The sequence below is a fragment of the Haematobia irritans genome, chromosome 1, assembly GCF_050003625.1.
Source record: "Haematobia irritans isolate KBUSLIRL chromosome 1, ASM5000362v1, whole genome shotgun sequence".
In the NCBI taxonomy this organism is placed as follows: domain Eukaryota; kingdom Metazoa; phylum Arthropoda; class Insecta; order Diptera; family Muscidae; genus Haematobia; species Haematobia irritans.
This window is the reverse complement of record NC_134397.1, coordinates 99840489-99860616: the sequence shown is the minus strand read 5'-3', so window position 1 is coordinate 99860616 and position 20128 is coordinate 99840489. Positions and strand designations below refer to the sequence as shown.

The 20128-nt window shown below is 34.0% G+C and overlaps 2 protein-coding genes across 3 annotated transcripts in view; one reads left to right on the top strand and one right to left on the bottom strand.

Moving 5' to 3' along the window:
- Positions 1 to 20128, bottom strand: part of Desi (DM4/DM12 domain-containing protein Desiccate) — a 172484-nt gene that overhangs the window by 60392 nt on the left and 91964 nt on the right. The gene's annotated exons all lie outside the window — the stretch shown is intronic.
- Positions 1877 to 14670, top strand: LOC142221496 (uncharacterized). 2 transcript variants are annotated; one of them, XM_075291251.1, is made up of 2 exons: positions 1877 to 2909; positions 13761 to 14670. In XM_075291251.1, the coding sequence occupies exon 1, from the start codon at positions 2541 to 2543 to the stop codon at positions 2898 to 2900; it is 360 nt and encodes a 119-aa protein (XP_075147366.1). In that variant the 5' UTR covers positions 1877 to 2540; the 3' UTR covers positions 2901 to 2909; positions 13761 to 14670. Both variants share the same exon structure in this region; 1 of them encodes a protein (XP_075147366.1).

The window sequence follows — 20128 nt, the reverse complement described above, 5'->3', positions numbered from 1 at the left end:
ACATTTTGTAAAAAAGAGCACATGTGCTCTTTAAAAGAGCACGTCTGGCATCCCTAACCACACACTAGATATGCTAGTGTTCACAAGGCGTCAGATAGCACTCCTGGTATCGGCTATAACGGGTCGCTGCCTGATAGGCGAATTTGCAAAAACTATAGGTGTGAAGTATAATGACTATTGTATAAGCTGTCATGATGTGGAGGGAAAGGAATCAATTAAACACCTCTTGTGTGAGTGTCCTGCTTTTTGTGTAAGGCGTAAGCGAATTTTATGAGCATATAGCGTTAGATTACTGGCGGACCTGGAAAACGTTAACTTAAGCAGTTTGTTAATGTTTTTGGAGCAATCTGGTTGGTTCAACAAAAGTAAATAATAGCGAAGGTTCAGTGGTTAAGACTAGAAGTGCCCATATGTAATAGGTACTTTTAGTTAAATGTGGTATCGCAATGGACTGAATAGTCTAAGTGAGCCTGAAATTTAATCGGGCTGCCACTTTAACCTAACCTAATCCGATCCTCAGGAGCTCTGGTGGACTTTTCTTCGTTAAATAGCTTTCTGCAGGATTTCCTCATATTACTTTACTCCGTGGCTTCCCTATAGGGCATGCAGCTTTCAGTGAGATGTTGAAGGCCTAAGTAATCCGCTCCACTGCGTGTTCGATATCTTGCACAGTGCTCATATTTGTCTCTGGTATTTCCGGTATGATCATATTGAACGATTCCCTATACCTATTCCAATTAGCTTTCCTAACATTTGGCAGAAATATGATCTTTGAAGTACGAACAGCTAATCTGAAACTGATGTAGCGATGATCTGAGAAGCTATGTTCCCTCAAAACTTGCCACTCAGAAATCTTATTAGTCAGTTCCGAAGAGGCCAATGTGACCTCCAAAACCTCTTGCCTGTTTTTGGTGACGAATTGCAAACTACCAGGTTAGTACGCAAAATAAACTCTATTAGCGACTCTCCCCTTGCATTAGTATCACTACTCCCCCACATACTATGACAATAAGAAAATAAAAGTGTAACAAAAATACAGATAAAAGTAAAAAGTGAAAGTGGAAAGCAATGCGAAGGATCCATATCGATGTCTACATTCCAGAGTGCGCTAAGTCTAAAAAGGAGACGGGTTCAAATTTTATTTGGAATTTCTCTAAAACCGTATAAGAAAGAAATTAATTTTTTTCGGTGTTAAAATCATACTTATTTTGGAATTTTTTTAGAATGTACGAATTCCAAATAGTGATAACAGATCACGGCTGAAATTGACTTAGACCACTTTAGAATGAATAAAGCTTTTTGCGTTGTTCCTCTAAGTAGACTTAGCATCCTTTTATCGGAAATTTTTTCTGGCATTGGTCGTCTAAGAACATACGAGTATAGCATAACATGGTTTGGAGAATGAAAATGTAACAACTTACTTAGCATATGTTTATACAGAGTGTTATAAATTTAATTTTAACGTAAAACAAAAATTAATATTTCCATGCGACACAGTTCAAACAAATTCGTCCATATCGGGTTCTATATAAATATTTCGATGTAATTTTTAACTATACACAAAAAAATAATTTCTTTCTCCCAAACGAAATTTTAGACCAACAAATATCGTTTCCCATTTGCTTTTCGGTGTAAGGAAATTCGTATGGAAGAAAAGTATATACTTTTTATGATAAACGTTGATTTTTTACACGATGTAAAAATAATTTCATAAAGACTAACTCAAAAAAAATCTTTCTTAGCTAATTGCCTAGTCTTCCCTCGTTTCCACGAGGTTTTTAGATCTTACTACATATTTCTGTAATACAAACAATGTAAAAAAATTATTATATTTTATATTTTTTAATGATTGGCAACCCTGCACTGAAACGTCAAACATCAACTTTTTTCGCGTGCGAAATAATTTTATAAACAAATTAAAAGTTTGCAATTTTATAAACTATTTGGTGCTACAAATAACAAACATAGTGTTATTACATCAGATTTTAATATCTGCTGTATCATATTGAATGTCTTTCTGAGCTTTGCAGTAACGAGCGGTATTTGTATGTCTAATGTATGGCTGAAACAATAACAAAGAGGTCTCTACAACAGATTTCGCCAGATAATACTAGCGTTAGCACACCAAACAAAAAACATATTTCTCGCTGCAATTTAAGTTCCCCAGTACTGTCTTCAACCACGGACAAAACTTGCAACACACCTGCACCTGCTGCCACCCAAACACAACAAACAGCTGACTTCTTCTCCTGGGCTATTTCCGATGAAAAGCTTAACAGTGCACTCTATGCTAAGTTGCTTAATGTTGCCAGGAAAGATGATCTCTCAGCCTTAGCTACTGAGGTACAGCAATTACGTTCTGAAAATGCTTGTCTTCGTAAGGAACTATCTGAGGTAAAGATGAGATTGGTAGAAGCCGACAGATGCAACAAAAGTTTTAACATTGCGGTACGTGGACTTAAAAATACAACAATACCACAAGCTAAAAAAGAATTTTTGCAAATTTGCCGTGACACCCTCAAAGTAAATGCAAACAAACTATGAACTCCCGGCTGGAAGCCAACAATATCTACCATAACAGACGTTTACTATCAGGCACCAATATTTTTGTTGATAAAGATTACCCTGTTGAAGCCCGTAATAAGAGATTTATTCTACGCCAAATAGGCAATGAAGTTAAGAAAGCGAATTCACTTTTAAAAGTTGGTATTGGAGATTCCCGCATTTTTATTGACAACAAACCATTCTCTTATATGGATAATAAGATTGTGGCTAATACCAATAATGATGCTGATTTCCTGAAAAAAATCTTACTGTACACATCTTATGAGATTGTGGTGAAGGAACCTAGGCATAAAAATGCAGCCAACATCAACAACAATGCTGGACAGTATAATTAGCAATCAGAGGTGTGTCGATTGATCTCTTACAATGTAGCTAACCTAAATAGTAAATTAAAATTTGGTAATTTTTTCTTTTTTATTAACGAATATGATATATTCTTCTTATACGAAACGCACATCTTAGACGAGAAAAAAGCTTATTTCTCTAGTCTTTTTACAGATTATGTTCTTTATTGGATAAATGCTAAAAAAATCAGAATAGGGGTCGTGGTGTGGGTGGTTGCCTGTTCGGTTATAGAAAATCTTTGAAAAGTAAATTTTCGTTGAATTTCTGCAACTTCTCCAATTGCACTACACTGTCTTCTGTAATAAATAATGTGAATTTCCACTTCATTCCATGCTATTTAAATTGTACAAATTGGTCTAATGATTTTGAGAAGCTCCATAGGTTAATGGAGAACTTTAGGGATAGATCGTATTGTATTTTGGGTGACTTAAATGCAAGAGTCGGGGATGCTCAGACACTTGATGGGGAATTAACATCTGCCTTACCGCTTATTATGAACGCTCATGTATCTAAGGATATGACTGTGGACAGCAAAGGTAAAAAATTATTGGTACTTCTAGATGATATTGGTGGTATTATTATAAACGGTAGGATGGCAGGGGATGAGAAAGGGGAGAAGACTTTTTGTGGGGTTATGGGTAGCTCTACCATTGATTATTGTATCTGTTCCTATGATGTACTGAAGCTTTTATCGGACTTTTGCATACTGAGCAAACCTTTTTCGGACCACATGCCATTATCTATTTCACTCTGCACAGTTTCTGATGTTCGTGATTTTGTCTCAGCGCTTACGTTGGTCACCACAGATACAGGGTCAGTATGTTGCGAAACTTTCAAGCCTTTCTGACAGCCATTACCTAGATACCGACTTAAGTATTCAGGATAAGGTGGACATTTTTGTTGGCAAGATTCATTCTGCGGTAGGTCCCGCCCCTCGTAAGAGATTTTTTGACCCTAAGAACAAATGGTATGATTCTAAATGCGAGAAATATCGCAGAGACATGTTTCGGAGACTTGATAAGTACCGGGTTTCTGGTTCTGGTGTGGACAGAAGATCTTATATAGATTCCAGAACTAGATATAGAATTTTATGTACGGAGAAAAGATTTCCCATCAAAATAGAAACATTGATAGACTAAATTTTGTTAAGGATAGTAGGGAATGGTGGAAGATTACCAACTCCATTAAGGGTAATGTACATAAGCATGACAACAACAACAATTTATCTATTACTGACTTCTACGGTTACTTTAGGTCTCTTCTCGGTGCTTCTTTGGAGCGTGATATTTTTTGGTGTGAGCGCAATCATATTGATCCGTGGTTGGACTCGCCGTTCGAACTGAGAGAGCTCATTATGGTATTAGAGAAGGCTAAGCATAATAAGGCCCCTGGGCTCGATAGAATTTCCTATGAATTTTACAAATAGGCCCCAACTGAATTTCTGAATGAAATGTTATTTCTTTTTAATCAGATTTTCTTGTTTGGCGACATACCTGCTTCTTTTCTTTCTTCCATCTTAATTCCGCTTTTTAAAAAAGGCGACGTTAATACATTGTCTAACTATAGAGGCTTGTTAAACCGAATCGACAGCTGGCTTCATACGAACGGTCGTCTTACTGAATTCCAAGCTGGCTTTCGCAAGCGTTATTCGACCGTGGACAATTTATTGTGCTTAGAATCTATAGTTCGTTTACATTTTCTTTCGGATAAAAGAATTTACGCTTTTTTTGTTGATTTTTCCGCGGCGTTTGACAAGATTCCGCGTAATCTTCTGTTCTACAAACTCAGCCAGGTCGGTATTTCCTCCAAGCTCCTAAACATATTGCGTAAGTTATACGAGAATACGTCGTGTCGAGTATGGGACGGGTCATATCTATCTGAGCCGTTTCATGTCGCTTATGGTGTCAAACAGGGATGTCTTCTAAGCCCTACCTTGTTTTCGATTTATCTCAACGATCTTCCAGATATTTTGTCACATGGTGTGTCAATTGCTGGTACTTCAATCAAAGTCTTAATGTATGCCGACGACATTGTCCTACTGTCGGATTCTCAATCAGAGTTACAAATTATGATTGATGAACTTTTTTCGTACTGTGCCATGTGGGCTTTAGATATAAACCTTAACAAGTCCAAGATAATGGTTTTCAGGAAAGGCGTTAGAATCAGTAGCAATATGGGTTGGTATTATGGTGAGCAACACATCGATATTGTTGACGAATATAAGTATCTAGGTTTTCTTTTGACCTTCAACCTATCTGCTAACAAACATCTTGATCAGAAACTTATATCTGCTAAGACGGCAATTAACGCTAATTGGTTGAGCTACATCTACAATCCCAAGATAAACCTTTCAAACAAGTTGAAGATTTTTGACTCCGCTGCTAAATCGATCATGTTTTATGGGGCCCAAGTTTGGGGGTTCCAATGTTTTGAACAGGTAGAAAGGTTGCAACGATTTTTTCTCAAGAAGATGTTATTTCTTCCTGCGAACACGCCTAATTATATGCTCCATTTGGAAACTGGCTTGCCCTCGCTATATACCAGTACGCTTCGACTACATTTGAATTACATTAATAGAGTTTTTAAACTAGGTATGGAAAGATTGCCAAGATTGTTGGCGGAGGAGACAGTACGTCAGGGTACGTTTTGGTACGCGAAATGGGTTTCTTTATGTAACCAAGCTGATTTCTGTTTAGATTTTGGACAGTGGAGGACAGATCTACCAGTTTTACATACGTTTATGCTCGAATCTATAGGGGCTTAGAAGTATGATTACTGTGTTAGTGATGCCAGAAACTCAATAAATCACGATTTATATTCGACATTACGGTATGACATAACTCCTTACTTTATAGATAGTAATTCAGCACATCTCGTAGGTTCGATTATGAAGGTCAGAGGTGGTTTGTTGGACCTAAACTCTCGTGCTTTTCGATCTGTAAATACTAATCTATGTACAATTTGTAACCTTGGTGAAGGGGAAGATACATATCATTTCTTGGGATTATGCCCAATATTTGCGAGCTATCGTCCATATTATTTTGGAAAAAGAGTTTTCACAATCGATGAAATTAGAGAATTATTAAACAGCACCGACCACATGCGGCTATACAAATATTTACAAAATTGCATTAAATACAGATCTCTGTTAATTTCTGAATTCGATCAGATTTAACATTTTATTTTTTATTTATTTGAGCCAATCAGACACACAACAAATATTTGTTTTGTCTTACTATGATTTATTTATTTATACTATTTTGCTCTAACAAACCATTGTTATTTATCATTTGTAATTTGAATTTATATACAATCATACATACATACATTTTTTAATATATCTATTTATTTTATCTATCGCCTGGACAGAGAATCGAACCGCGGACTATCCACTGGACTACAAAGCTGTTATTGTCATTAACCGATAATTATTGCTATGAAACTTCAAAATGTGTCTTATAAAAGACTTAAAGTCAGAAAAACTTATCTTGTTATTGCAAAAATAAAAATTTTGTAACAAACATTTTTTTTGGAAACAAAAGTTTGAAATTTTCGAAGGAATTCAAAAATCCCTAACAAAAGAAAAAGTTTTCGGTAAACGTTTTTTTGCGTTTACTAACATTTTTTTGTAAATAACTTACCAACGATTTGCATAGTAACTTTACATCTACTAAATTAGTGTTAAATTTTAATTAAATGTTAAGCTATAGATTTTTGAGGAGAATAACTTTAGATTTCTTAAAGTCAATTTCACAAATGTATCAATGAGTAAACGTATCCAATTTCTATAAATACACAAAAAACTGCACTTCGTACGCTGACAACTTTATCCAATCTAAACTGTTCTCAGTTTACTTACACGTGCAAAATGTTTTTGTTCAATCGGGGAATAACATGCTAAGTAAACATAGCGACACTCAAAAATGAATCATGTGTATGCTAAGTAGACTTACACCCAGAAAAAAGTGCCTTCTAAACTAGAGGAAAAAATGTTCATCAATTTAGTTTAGCTATTTTATTTCCATTAAGGTAAATTTTTGTGTGAAATAATAAAATTTACTTGTTTCAGTAAAAAATCCTAAACTGAAAGCAGTTAGGAATAGTTCATAAACTAGAATAAGGCATGAAATTTTACTAATACTATTTTCTTCTCTGGGTATAAGAATTTACTACTGAAAAAGAAGTAAATTCTTAGTTGTTTAGTTGAAATTTACAAATTTCAACTAAACATACATATGTTGTGATATTTTATTCAAAGCGACAGAGAGAGTAACATATAGAGAAATAAATAGAGATGGAAACCGGGAGAGTTGACAAAAGATATCAACATAACACAGCGAAAAAATCAAAAGAGAACAATTTCTGTGAAACCGCTTGTATGTTGTTTCGGAAAACTGTTTTATGATAAGGCCAAAAATTTGATTGCTTAAGTCTAAATATTATTTAATTTGAATAAAGAGAATAGAGATAGAAATCAGGGGTCTTCATAAAAATAACGAAAGGGCACTATACTCTTTTTAGAGTTGGGACGGTAAAATGAAATAAGGAGGAAATAGTGAAAAATTACACAGTAAAATGTATAAAAACAAAGATTAGTTCTTCTTTATTAATAAGCAGTACACGAGGAGTTGACGGATACCTTCAAATATAAAAGCGGGCATTAAGTTCGAGTTTTGCAGCTAAAACAATTTAAAAAGTTTATTTTCTTTAAAATGAATTATTAAAGAAAAATAAAAGGCATTTTAGAGCGATGGTGTTAAATGCTAGAAAAAACTGTTCACGCCTAAATAAATGTATGTTTATATTATAAAATTATTTATATATATTTATACTCGACTCCACGTTCTTCTTTTGTTAGAGTTTTTGAATTCCTTCCAAATTTTAAAGTTTTGTACCAAAAACAGTTTGTTACAAAATTGTTATTTTTGCAATAAAAAAAATTGTATTTTATCCAAAAATCAGTCAATTTAGTTTATATCAAGCACTGTTACTGATTATAAATCTTTAATAACCCACGTTTCGAAGTTTCATTATAAAAATTTAATATAGTATAAATATAAATGTGTAAATTAAAAAAAAAAAGTGTTTGGTCGGAGCAGGGATTGAACCCACGACCCTTTGCATGCAAGGCAGACATGCTAACAACTGCTCCACGTGGCAAACAAATGTATGTTTCTTTTAAATAATGTTATGTTTGCATGGGCTCGTGGGCGCTGCAAACTATGCTATATAAATGTAACTTATAACGATAATTATCTACTGGTGACTATAGTAGCTACGTAGCCCAGTGGATAGTGTGTTGGCTTACAAACTGTATGGTCCTCGGTTCGATTCTCCGTGCAGGCGAAAGGTAAAATTTATAAAAGTGAATAATTTCTTCAACATTATTTGTATTACAGAAAAAAGTGCCAAGAACTAAAATATTTCGTGGAAGTGAAAATTACGAGTATGTTAGGCAATGAGCACAATCGTCTTTTGGAAAAATTCTTCCAAGCATATAATATTTTTGGGCTCAAAATGCTTCCAAACATATAATATGTTCACATAAAACAAACATATTAATGTTTCGGCAGTATCCAATAATATATGTGCTTCCTTCAAAATATGTTTGGAACATATGTTAAAGAAGCGATTTTTTTTGAGGGTGTAGGTTTTTAAATATTATCCAAACATAGCTATTAACCAGGACCACACCAAATGATATATCCATACGAATTTCAGATGAAGTAAAGTTAACTTGACTTGAATAAATCTGAAATATATCTTCGCTATTGAGCCAGACCACTTCATCATTGTAAACTTAGTGAGTATACGCAAAAAAATAATTGGAATATAGATATCAAAAACATTGTCTATGCATTTGTAACATTTTTTCTATAGAAAAGCTTTTACTATTTTTATGTTAGCCAATTAATTATTATACATATTATTACAATTTGTATATATGTTAAATATTGAGGAATTGTTATTATTAAGTTATTGAGAAGAAAATGCCAAATAATAATGCTGACACTCAGCAAAAAAAGAGCTTCTAAAAAAGTAGTTTGGATCCCGAATTTGTGATCCGGAAGTAGTGCAAACTTGGATAATCTCCAATGAATTTTAAATTGCTTGTCATAGGATGGAAGTACTCCATTTTTGGATCCTTTGCATTGGTTTAGAAGTTGTGCGTTGGAAGTTCATTTGGGTGAAGAAATTTAAACAACTAAAAACCAATTGTTTTTCCAATTTAATTTTTTATTTTTATCAGTATTTTTTGTTACATTTTTATTTTCCTATTATGTAATTTTTACAAATTGAAAAACTTCTTCGCGTCCACCGGGGGTTGAACCTGGGTCTGTTTGCACCATACCAGAACACCTTAGCGACAAACGACATTGAATACTGTGCGTCAAAACGTCTATTCAAATGTTTGTGATATGAACCTAATATGACACCAAGGCATAACATTTTAACTACTTACTGAGATGTCCTTTATTATTATGAATGAAAAATAAAGAACGCTTCAAATCTAACCAGCTGTGATTGTTTAATCAAATATTTTTCTAAAATATTATAATTTTATTTGTGTTTAAATATATTTTTTCCATTAAAAATAAAAAAGGAAAACTTGTAATTTGCAAACAAAGTGAAAAAGTCAACAGGCACAGGTTCAAATTTTTAATTTTATTTGTATGGTTTTTTTCTAGTTTTTGTGATTTTCTTGTTTGACTTTAATTCTCCAAATAGCGTATTTTCTAACACTGAAAGAACCTCGTCGGCAGTGGATGGGGTGTCTCTATATACTCTTAAAATGAAATGTGAGTGGAACAACTTCCAAAATTTGTTGGGAGGGGGATAAACTCCCCCACAACTTTGAAAATTTTGACTCACAAATTGCAAACATAAAAAATGGCGTCATAAATAAAAGTATACATACAATTTTTAAACACAATGTGTGTATAATTTAAGGATAAATTAAATAATAAAATAAAAAAATATAATAAACAAGTATATACCCACCAACATGAATGTAATATTATAGTTCCATTTGAAAATTTCAGGGGGTTTGATTACAGATATTCTCCCAAGCAGATCAGTTAAACCAGTACTCTTCTCGAAGTTAAATTTAAAGATTTTACCTATGAAGACTAGATCAGATTCTAGATTTATAAGAACCCTGTTTGTTTGAGTCTTAGAGGAATCCTAAAGTACGAGATGTAAAATCTGGAAATTTTACATTCAGTTTCCAGCAATTTTCATGATCAGTGCGCCCTCTATACCTTCAAGAAGTGAATTCAGTCTATAAATACCAGTGTTGGCGAAAATTCTTATTTCGCCAACCTATAAAACATCAAAATCCATCAATCAAATACCGTCGGCAATTTCACCAAACAAAACTTCATTAATAGACATATAAAACTTCATTATCATCATTGCTATTAATGATCATCGATAACTTCGTTAGTGCAGATCATTGCTCCGCTATGCAACAATCATTTGAGTGGGAGTCATACCTTCCCCCTCAATGCATTGTTACCCGAACAACCTCTTTGCCCATTACTTAAGCAATGCATGCATTGGTTCTTGTTGGGATTGCAGGAAAAAAGAGAGCAGCTGTGTGCAGAACTATACTATCAAACATATATATTTACTATTAGCATTGACACGTTTGTATATGTAAATGCATTGATGGTCCAACATTGTCATCGAACATTGTTTACTTGATCATTGACATCGAACCTCGACATGTTTGATACATCTCTGCTAAATGAATATACAAACATATGCAATGATATACTTTAAGTTTTACATTTATATTTATGTTCAATATATTTTTATGAGGTTTCAAGTATTGAATAGAAAATAAATTCTGTCTCTCCATTTCTGGCAGTCAAACAGTCAACAACTAAGTATCCTAATCTTTCTAATATTGTTAATTTCTATTTCAGAAAAATAAATAAAACTTGTCAACTCTTTTATTGAAGAAACTTTGCTTGATTCTTTTCTTGTTTTAATATTTCGGAAATAAAAGGGAAATTTCTCAACATTTTATTGGTGCCGAAACCCGGGAACTTTCATCGTATTCTATTTCAAATAAAATAATTAAATTTTCTTTGTTTAATTATACGCGAGTGAACGAATTTTTTTTTGTGATTTGGTGAACAAATACAGGAAGGGAAAAAGCTTTCCACTTTGCTTTAGATTAAATGAAATTTATTTTTTTGGTTTGTGAACGAAAACTGATTGGTACTACTTTTTCTGTGCGCTTGGTAAATTAAATTTATCATTTTTTATAAATCGGTATATTTATCAAAGATTAATCGTGATTCGTATGTTTTCCTGTGGTATTTTCTGAAATTGTTCATAAATTCTGGATCCGTGCGTATCAAAACTTGCCCAGTTGAATTTTCGCAAGATTGTTTTATATCGAAAGCACATTTTCTTTCATTCTGTGTGTTTTTCTACTTTCAGTGGTTTTGCGTGAACATAACCATGAGTGAACTTTCTGGCTTTATAGAAGAACAACGAGAATTGTTAGTATTATTAACAAAATATCAACAACGTTTTGATGCAAAAAGTTCAGCCGAAAAAACACATGGTTATGTTACCGCAATGACCCAAAGAATAGATGACATTTTTAATAGATTTGAGGCTTAACATGAGACAATTTTACAACATGTTAGTGATTCTTCTATGCTTACTGACCAGGTGCCTTATCTGGAAGACGATTTCTATTTTGACTTTTCGGAAAAGTACTTAATTTTCAAAGGAAAACTAATCGATTCTCTTCCTGATCGCTCCGTGATGCAATCACCAATGGCAAGTACTTTTGTAGCACCACATGGTCGATCCGACATGACTTTATGCTCCGATTCGAAGCTCCCAAAAATCTCCTTACCAAAATTCTCAGGTAAATACATAGATTGGATCCCTTTCCGTGATATTTATTTTTCACTTGTTCACCAAAACGACTCGCTGAATAAAATCCAAAAATTCTATTATCTTCGTGGTACACTCGAGGGCGAAGCTGCCAATTTAATTCGCAATATTTCAGCTACTGAGGCTAATTATAACTCCGCATGGAAAATCCTTGAGTCAAGATACCATAACAAGCGAATGCTTGTTGGAAACCTGATCTCCAAACTTTTTAATGTGCCAAAATCAGATGGTAGTTTTCAATCTATCAAGACTTTGTTAGATTCCTCTCGAGAATGTATTTCTTCTCTTCAGAATCTGGATGTGGACACCAAAACTTGGGATCCACTAATTATTCATCTTCTAGCCCAAAAACTCGATCTACAATCTCGCAGAGATTGGGAGCAATCTCTGAAATCCTCCACAGAGATTCCCCGGCTCTCAGAACTCTTTTCGTTCTTGGAAAGGACTTTCAGAACTCTGGAGTCCATAAATGATGAAATTCCTTCTTCTACAAAACATAATTCTAATTATTCTTCTCATGGAAGAAAATCTTCATGCCACTCGGTGAAAGTTTCTTCGCAAAGCAATCCAATTTGTTCTTTTTGTGAAAAAAGTCTTCTTCTTTACCTTTGACGAACAAAACTAATTTCCTTACGGAAAAGAATATCTGTCACAATTGTTTTGTAGTTGGTCATGACACGAACAGTTGTCAATCGATTTTCCGCTGTATAATTTGCCAACAACCACACCATACAGTTCTTCATCCTAACGAGCCAGTAACCCCAACAACAAATCCTCCGGATCAAGTTGCTTCACACAGTGCACAAAGCTTTTCTTCGGTCCTTTTGTACACCATAAGGCTGAACGTGTCTACGAGCCGTGGAATCTTTAAACTCAGGGCTTTACTTGATCCTGGTTCTCAATGCAGTTTAATTTCAGATTCCATCGTGGACCAAATAGGATTGACAAGAACTCGATCGCACTGTAGGGTTGTTGGTATTGGCAATGGTGGTGAAAACTTATCCAAACACACAGTTGACCTTGTTCTTTCTAATCGTAAAGGGAGATCAGTGATTTCATGTACTGCTCTTGTACTCCCAAATATTTCATGTTATACTCCTGATCCCATATCAAAAAATATTTCTTTGCCCGACATAGAAATAGAGAGCCTCGCTGATCCTTACTACTACAACTCCGACTCCATCGATCTTATACTAGGATCTGATGTCTGTTCCAGCATAAAAATACCATCACAGTCCTTTGTACACAAGGACTTATTTTTCCAAAATACTTACTTCTGCTGGGTATTTTCAGGACCCAGCAATTCAGCTTTATCAGAACAAATCCACGTTCATAACGTGAATCTTAAATCTATTCATCATAATTGTTCAGCCACGAATAAGGTGAGCGAAACAAATTATGTGGAAACCTGCTACCTCGAAAAGCCTTTTAAAAAAGCTTGGTCAAGAGGTGACGGTAACAAAACCGAATTTCAATTGAAATCGCCACTAAATATTTTCTCAAGGGAAAAATTTACAAATTTTGAAATAGCTCACAGCCGTTTCGACAAAAATTTAATGGCCAAAATCGTTTACATTGTGTTAATCTTCGAACTATCAAATAAACCAGATTTTAATTTTTGTCTTGAAGCTGAAATACTATACAAATTATGAAAATTCTGTGGTTTTCATAACACGAAATACTGTCGAATAACAAAATGTATAAAAGCTGTGAAGAACATTAAGTGGTCGAATATACAAAATTTACTACATTATACTTTTAAAAATTTAACTTGCTTACTTTACTTATACGTTACACTAAACTAAACCTAGTTACTCTAAATCGCAACAAACCTACTCTAAACATACATATACTTACTATAAAACTAAGCAAACTTTTCAATTTAAACTTACCCTTAAAACTTTACTAATATTTTCAAAATTTTTTAGTTTTACTTCTACACTACATCTACATTCAAAAACCATTAAACCAGCATTATCCTTTAAAGAAGCTGCTATAAGGACGAAATTTCATCTCCCAAGGACATGATTAGGATGGAGCCTTTTTTATCCTTAGCTGTGAGTCGAAGCATAGCTGTGGCATGGCCCAAATAAAACACTTCCAACGATAGGCCATCCTTTTTAACATCCTGGATTCAAAAACATTCGTTCTTCAGGGGGAGAATGTTGACGAAAATTCTTATTTCGCCAACCTATAAAACATCAAAATCCATCAATCAAATACCGTCGGCAATTTCACCAAACAAAACTTCATTAATAGACATATAAAACTTCACTATCATCATTGCTATTAATGATCATCGATAACTTCGTTAGTGCAGATCATTGCTCCGCTATGCAACAATCATTTGAGTGGGAGTCATACCTTCCCCCTCAATGCATTGTTACCCGAACAACCTCTTTGCCCATTACTTAAGCAATGCATGCATTGGTTCTTGTTGGGATTGCAGGAAAAAAGAGAGCAGCTGTGTGCAGAACTATACTATCAAACATATATATTTACTATTAGCATTGACACGTTTGTATATGCAAATGCATTGATGGTCCAACATTGTCATCGAACATTGTTTACTTGATCATTGACATCGAACCTCGACATGTTTGATACATCTCTGCTAAATGAATATACAAACATATGCAATGATATACTTTAAGTTTTACATTTATATTTATGTTCAATATATTTTTATGAGGTTTCAAGTATTGAATAGAAAATAAATTCTGTCTCTCCATTTCTGGCAGTCAAACAGTCAACAACTAAGTATCCTAATCTTTCTAATATTGTTAATTTCTATTTCAGAAAAATAAATAAAACTTGTCAACTCTTTTATTGAAGAAACTTTGCTTGATTCTTTTCTTGTTTTAATATTTCGGAAATAAAAGGGAAATTTCTCAACAACCAGTATATTTGCAATTTCAGGTAAATCGGATAAAAACCTATTTATGGTCCTAAAAACCTCTAGATTTCCAATTTCCAATTTGAAAAAAAAACTACGGTTTCTAAAATCCCAAAAAACAAAAACATTTCTTGCACACTTATTTATATTCGTAAAAAAAAACTCCAGATTTTCAATTTTTCAGAACTATGGTTTCTAGAAGCCCAAAAAGTAATCAGGAGATCGGTTGATATGAGGCTATACTAAAACGTGGACCGATACGCACCATTTTCGGCGCATCTCTTTATGGTCCTAAAATACCTCTAGATTTATCATTTCAAGAAAATTGGACTAAAATTGCGGTTTCTACATCTATTCTACAAGACGCCAAATTGGGAGGTTGGTTTATATGGGGACTATATCAAACCCGTCCGACATAGCCCATCTTTGAACTTGACCTGCTTGGGGCCAGGAAACGACCTTGTGCAAAAATTAAGCAAGATAGCTTTATTATTGACGGATGTAGCGTGATTACAACAGACATCCAGACAGACAGACGGACATTGATATAACGTCTTAGAATTTCTCCCTGATCAAGAATATATATACTTTATATCGTATAGTCGGAAATCGATATTTCGATGTGTTACAAACGGAATGACAAACTTATTATATCCCCATCACCATTCTATGGTGACAGGATCCCCTAGCTACGCCAATGGCTGTTAGGTTCTTTTATAAACAAAGGCAGCAGTTTGAAAAGGTTTAGAATTCTGTTGTAAAAATTGTGGTACGTGCTACATTTACCCTAATAAGCAGAGTTGCATATCTTATGGTAACTTGAGTGGTGACTTGAATTAATGAAAAATGAACAATTTCAAAAATTCAAAAACTAAATATTTTATTACAATTGAACTGACGCAATTTATTTCAGTTTTTCTTTGCACAATGTACCTTGAGTTTTTAAAACGTTTTCTTCTAACAAGATTATTTTTTACAATTGGGCTCTTTTTCAAAAAAGTCAGCGGCAATGCTGATAACCTCCATACCGACCTCTCTCCATTTCACTTCTAGCTCTCTAATTACCGAGCAAATTGGTTCAGGGAGCCATCGTGGTGCAATGGTTAGCATGTCCGCCTTGCATACACAAGGTCGTGGGTTCGATTCCTGATTCGACCGAACACCAAAAAGTTTTTCAGCGGTGGATTATCCCACCTCAGTAATGCTGGTGACGTTTCTGAGGGTTTCAAAGCTTCTCTAAGTGGTTTCAGTGCAATTTGGAACGCCGTTCGGATTCGGCTATAAAAAGTAGGTCCCTTGTCAGTGAGCTTAACATGGAATCGGGCAGCACTCAGTGATAAGAGAGAAGTTCACCAATGTGGTATCACAATGGACTGAATAGTCTAAGTGAGCCTGATACAACGGGCTGCCACCTAACCTAAACTAATCTAACCTAATTGGTTCATATCGGTTCCTAATTATTTATTGACCCCACTGTATATACCGATCAAAAACTGAATTATATGTGTATTTAATTTGTTTTTGCTTTCTAACATATACCCATTAACCATCGTGCAGCCACTTCCATTATAACTCCCTTATCACTTTGTAAGATCAATCAATATGGTTTCACCATAAAGGAAAAGGGCAGAGAGAATAAAAACACAAGAGGACGAAAATTTCTCTTCTACAAAAACATCAAATGTCAACCGTATAGATATCGCACAATGCCTGCAGCTTTGTGTTACCGGCGTTGCGGTCGAAGCGCTGTTTTGATAAAGGCATCGGCAGTTATAATTAAAATTTTCTGCCCAAAAATTTAATGGAATGAAAACATTTATAAACAAGTAAGGAAAGTCTAAAGTCGGGCGGGGCCGACTGTATTATACCCTGCACCACTTTGTAGATCTAAATTTTCGATACCATATCACATCCGTCAAATGTGTTGGGGGTTATATATATAATGGTTTGTCTAAAATACATACATTTAAATATCAATCGATTTGGACAGAATTTGATAGACTTTTACAAAATCTATAGACGCAAAATTTAAGTTGGCTAATGCACTAGGGTGGAACACAATTTTAGTAAAAAAATATGGGAAACATTTAATTCTGAAGCAATTTTAAGGAAACTTCGCAAAAGTTTATTTATGATTTATCGCTCGATATATATGTATTAGAAGTTTAGGAAAATTAGAGTCATTTTTACAACTTTTCGACTAAGCAGTGGCGATTTAACAAGGAAAATGTTGGTATTTTGACCATTTTTGTCGAAATCAGAAAAACATTTATATGGGAGCTATATCTAAATCTGAACCGATGTCAACCAAATTTGGCACGCATAGCTACAATGCTAATTCTACTCCCTGTGCAAAATTTCAACTAAATCGGAGCAAAAAATTGGCCTCTGTGGTCATTTGAGTGTAAATCGGGCGAAAGCTATATATGGGAGCTATATCTAAATCTGAACCGATTTCAACCAAATTTGGCACACATAGCTACAATGCTAATTCTACTCCCTGTGCAAAATTTCAACTAAATCGGAGCAGAAAATTGGCCTCTGTGGGCAAATGAGTGTAAATCGGGCGAAAGCTATATATGGGAGCTATATCTAAATCTGAACCGATTTGGCTGATATTTTGCAAGTTTTTCGAGACTCGTAAAATATTCGGATGTACGGAATTTGAGGAAGATCGGTTGATATACACGCCAATTATGACCAGATCGGTGAAAAATATATATGGCAGCTATATCTAAATCTGAACCGATTTTCAATTCAATTCCAAAATCAATAGGGATCGTCTTTGAGCCGAAACAGGACCCTATACCAAATTTTAGGACAATCGGACTAAAACTGCGAGCTGTACTTTGCACACAAAAATACACCAACAGACAGACAGACAGACAGACAGACGGACTTCGCTAAATCGACTCAGAATTTAATTCTAAGACGATCGGTATACTAAACGATGGGTCTCAGACTTTTCCTTCTTGGCGTTACATACAAATGCACAAACTTATTATACCCTGTACCACAGTAGTGGTGAAGGGTATAAAAAGAACATTTGTTACTACAAAGTACCCTGCCAACATTTTTTGAATTTGACGGCACTACTGAGAATCCCCACCACGTTGAAAACAACCGTATACGATATCAAAAACTCGTCGAAATATTTGTTGCATATCCGTATCAATAGTCATATAAGTATAAGTATCAATAATTTAGAAATTAATTCATCTTTTTTAATATTAGCATATTAAATCAATTTTATTTAATTCGTTTTTATTAATATTTGGGTTATTTTTGCATGGATGTATTAAAATTAACGATCATTTCAATATAAAATAATAAATTTATTCTCGCTAAAATAATAAATTTATTCTCGCTAAAATAATACAGAAACAAACAAAAAAAGTACCCACAAAAAGAAAAATCTTAATTATAGTAAAAGTGGATTACTATGACATATCAAATAATTAAATAAAATAATGTGGATATGTTGAACCGGAACATACAAATCATTTATGGATTTTGTGACAAAAAAAATATTACAAAAACATATCAAGATATATTCTTTCGAACATAACCAACAAAAGAAAGAAGAAAGAACATGACCAAAAAAACAAAAGGAAATGACCAACCAAAGAAAAAAAATTAAGAAAATATGTAAAAACAAAAAACAAAAAAAATTGAAACGCAAAAAAAAATCTTAATTCTAAAAGTAAAAAAATACAAAACAAGATTATATATTACACCAACCTGTACAACAACATCATCATATAGCTACAGTTCTGAACAGCAAAACTAATTACAACGGTCTACAGTGACTCGAGATTTTTGTTTTCTCCCTACCACCGCATAAATTGAAAAAAAAACCAAAAAAATAAATAGTAGCTATATAATAAATAACAACAACAATAGCTGACGACAAGAAATAATGCAGATGTGAGAGTGATACTGGTTCCCTACTCTACATAACCTCGAATGATTTGTGAAATATACTAAACCAAAAACAAAAATTATATAATTATACATATAAAAGTAATACAACTGAATTTATGATTTTATATTGAATAAGTAATGTGGTTAATTATACTTGATTAAATAATTTAGTTTTTTTTGTAACAGGTTGACTGATAAGTCCCCGGTCTGACACATAGATGGCGTCGCTAGTATTAAATGCATATTATTTTTATATAGTACAAACCTTCAAATGATTCGTGTCAAAATTTGACGCCCGTAAGTCAATTAGTTTGTGAGATAGAGCGTCTTTTGTGAAGCAACTTTTGTTATTGTGAAAAAAATGGAAAAAAAGGAATTTCGTGTTTTGATAAAATACTGTTTTCTGAAGGGAAAAAATACGGTGGAAGCAAAACCTTGGCTTGATAATGAGTTTCTGGACTCTGCCCCAGGGAAATCAACAATAATTGATTGGTATGCAAAATTGAAGCGTGGTGAAATAAGCACGGAGGACGGTGAACGCAGTGGACGCCCGAAAGAGGTGGTTACCGACGAAAACATCAAAAAATCCACAAAATGATTTTGAATGACAGTAAAATGAATTTGATCGAGATAGTAGAGGCCTTAAAGATATCAAAGGAACGTGTTGGTCATATAATTCATCAATATTTGGATATGCGGAAGCTCTGTGCAAAATGGGTGCCGCTCGAGCTCACATTTGACCAAAAACAACAACGTGTTGATGATTCTGAGCGGTGTTTGAGGCTGTTAACACGTAATACACCCGGGTTTTTCCGTCGATATGAAGAAAAAAGTGTTGTTCCACCAAGACAACGCACCGTGCCACAAGTCATTGAGAACGATGGCAAAAATTCATGAATTGGGCTTCGAATTGCTTCCCCACCCACCGCATTCTCCAGATCTGGCCCCAGCGACTTTTTCTTGTTCTCAGACCTCAAAAGGATGCTCGCAGGGAAAAATTTTGGCTGTAATGAAGAGGTGATCGCCGAAACTGAGGCCTATTTTGAGGCAAAACCGAAGTAGTACTACCAAAATGGTATCAAAAAATTGGAAGGTCGTTATAATCGTTGTATCGCTCTTGAAGGAAACTATGTTGAATAATAAAAACGAATTTTGACAAAAAAATGTGTTTTTCTTTGTTAGACCGGGTACTTATCAGCCAACCTGTTATATAACCTTTCCAATTTTTCTCACCCCACTCTTATGTACAATCATACAACATGAGAATTAATACGACAAAGAGTGAGAACATTTCTTTCATATATAAAACAGCGCTGTTTTGTTAGGTAAGTTAGGCTTAGCTTTAAGAAATATTAAACTGAAATATTTTGTTGCATGTTCATTTAATATAAGAGTATTTTTTTGGCAATAGAATGTTTTTTTTTTATATTGTTTTCTTTTTTATTTTTATTATATCTTGTTCAACATAGACCAACA

Bases quoted from the DNA above. Each gene is read 5' to 3' on its own strand.
- LOC142221496 (XM_075291251.1), top strand. From the start codon at position 2,541: ATGAACTCCCGGCTGGAAGCCAACAATATCTACCATAACAGACGTTTA.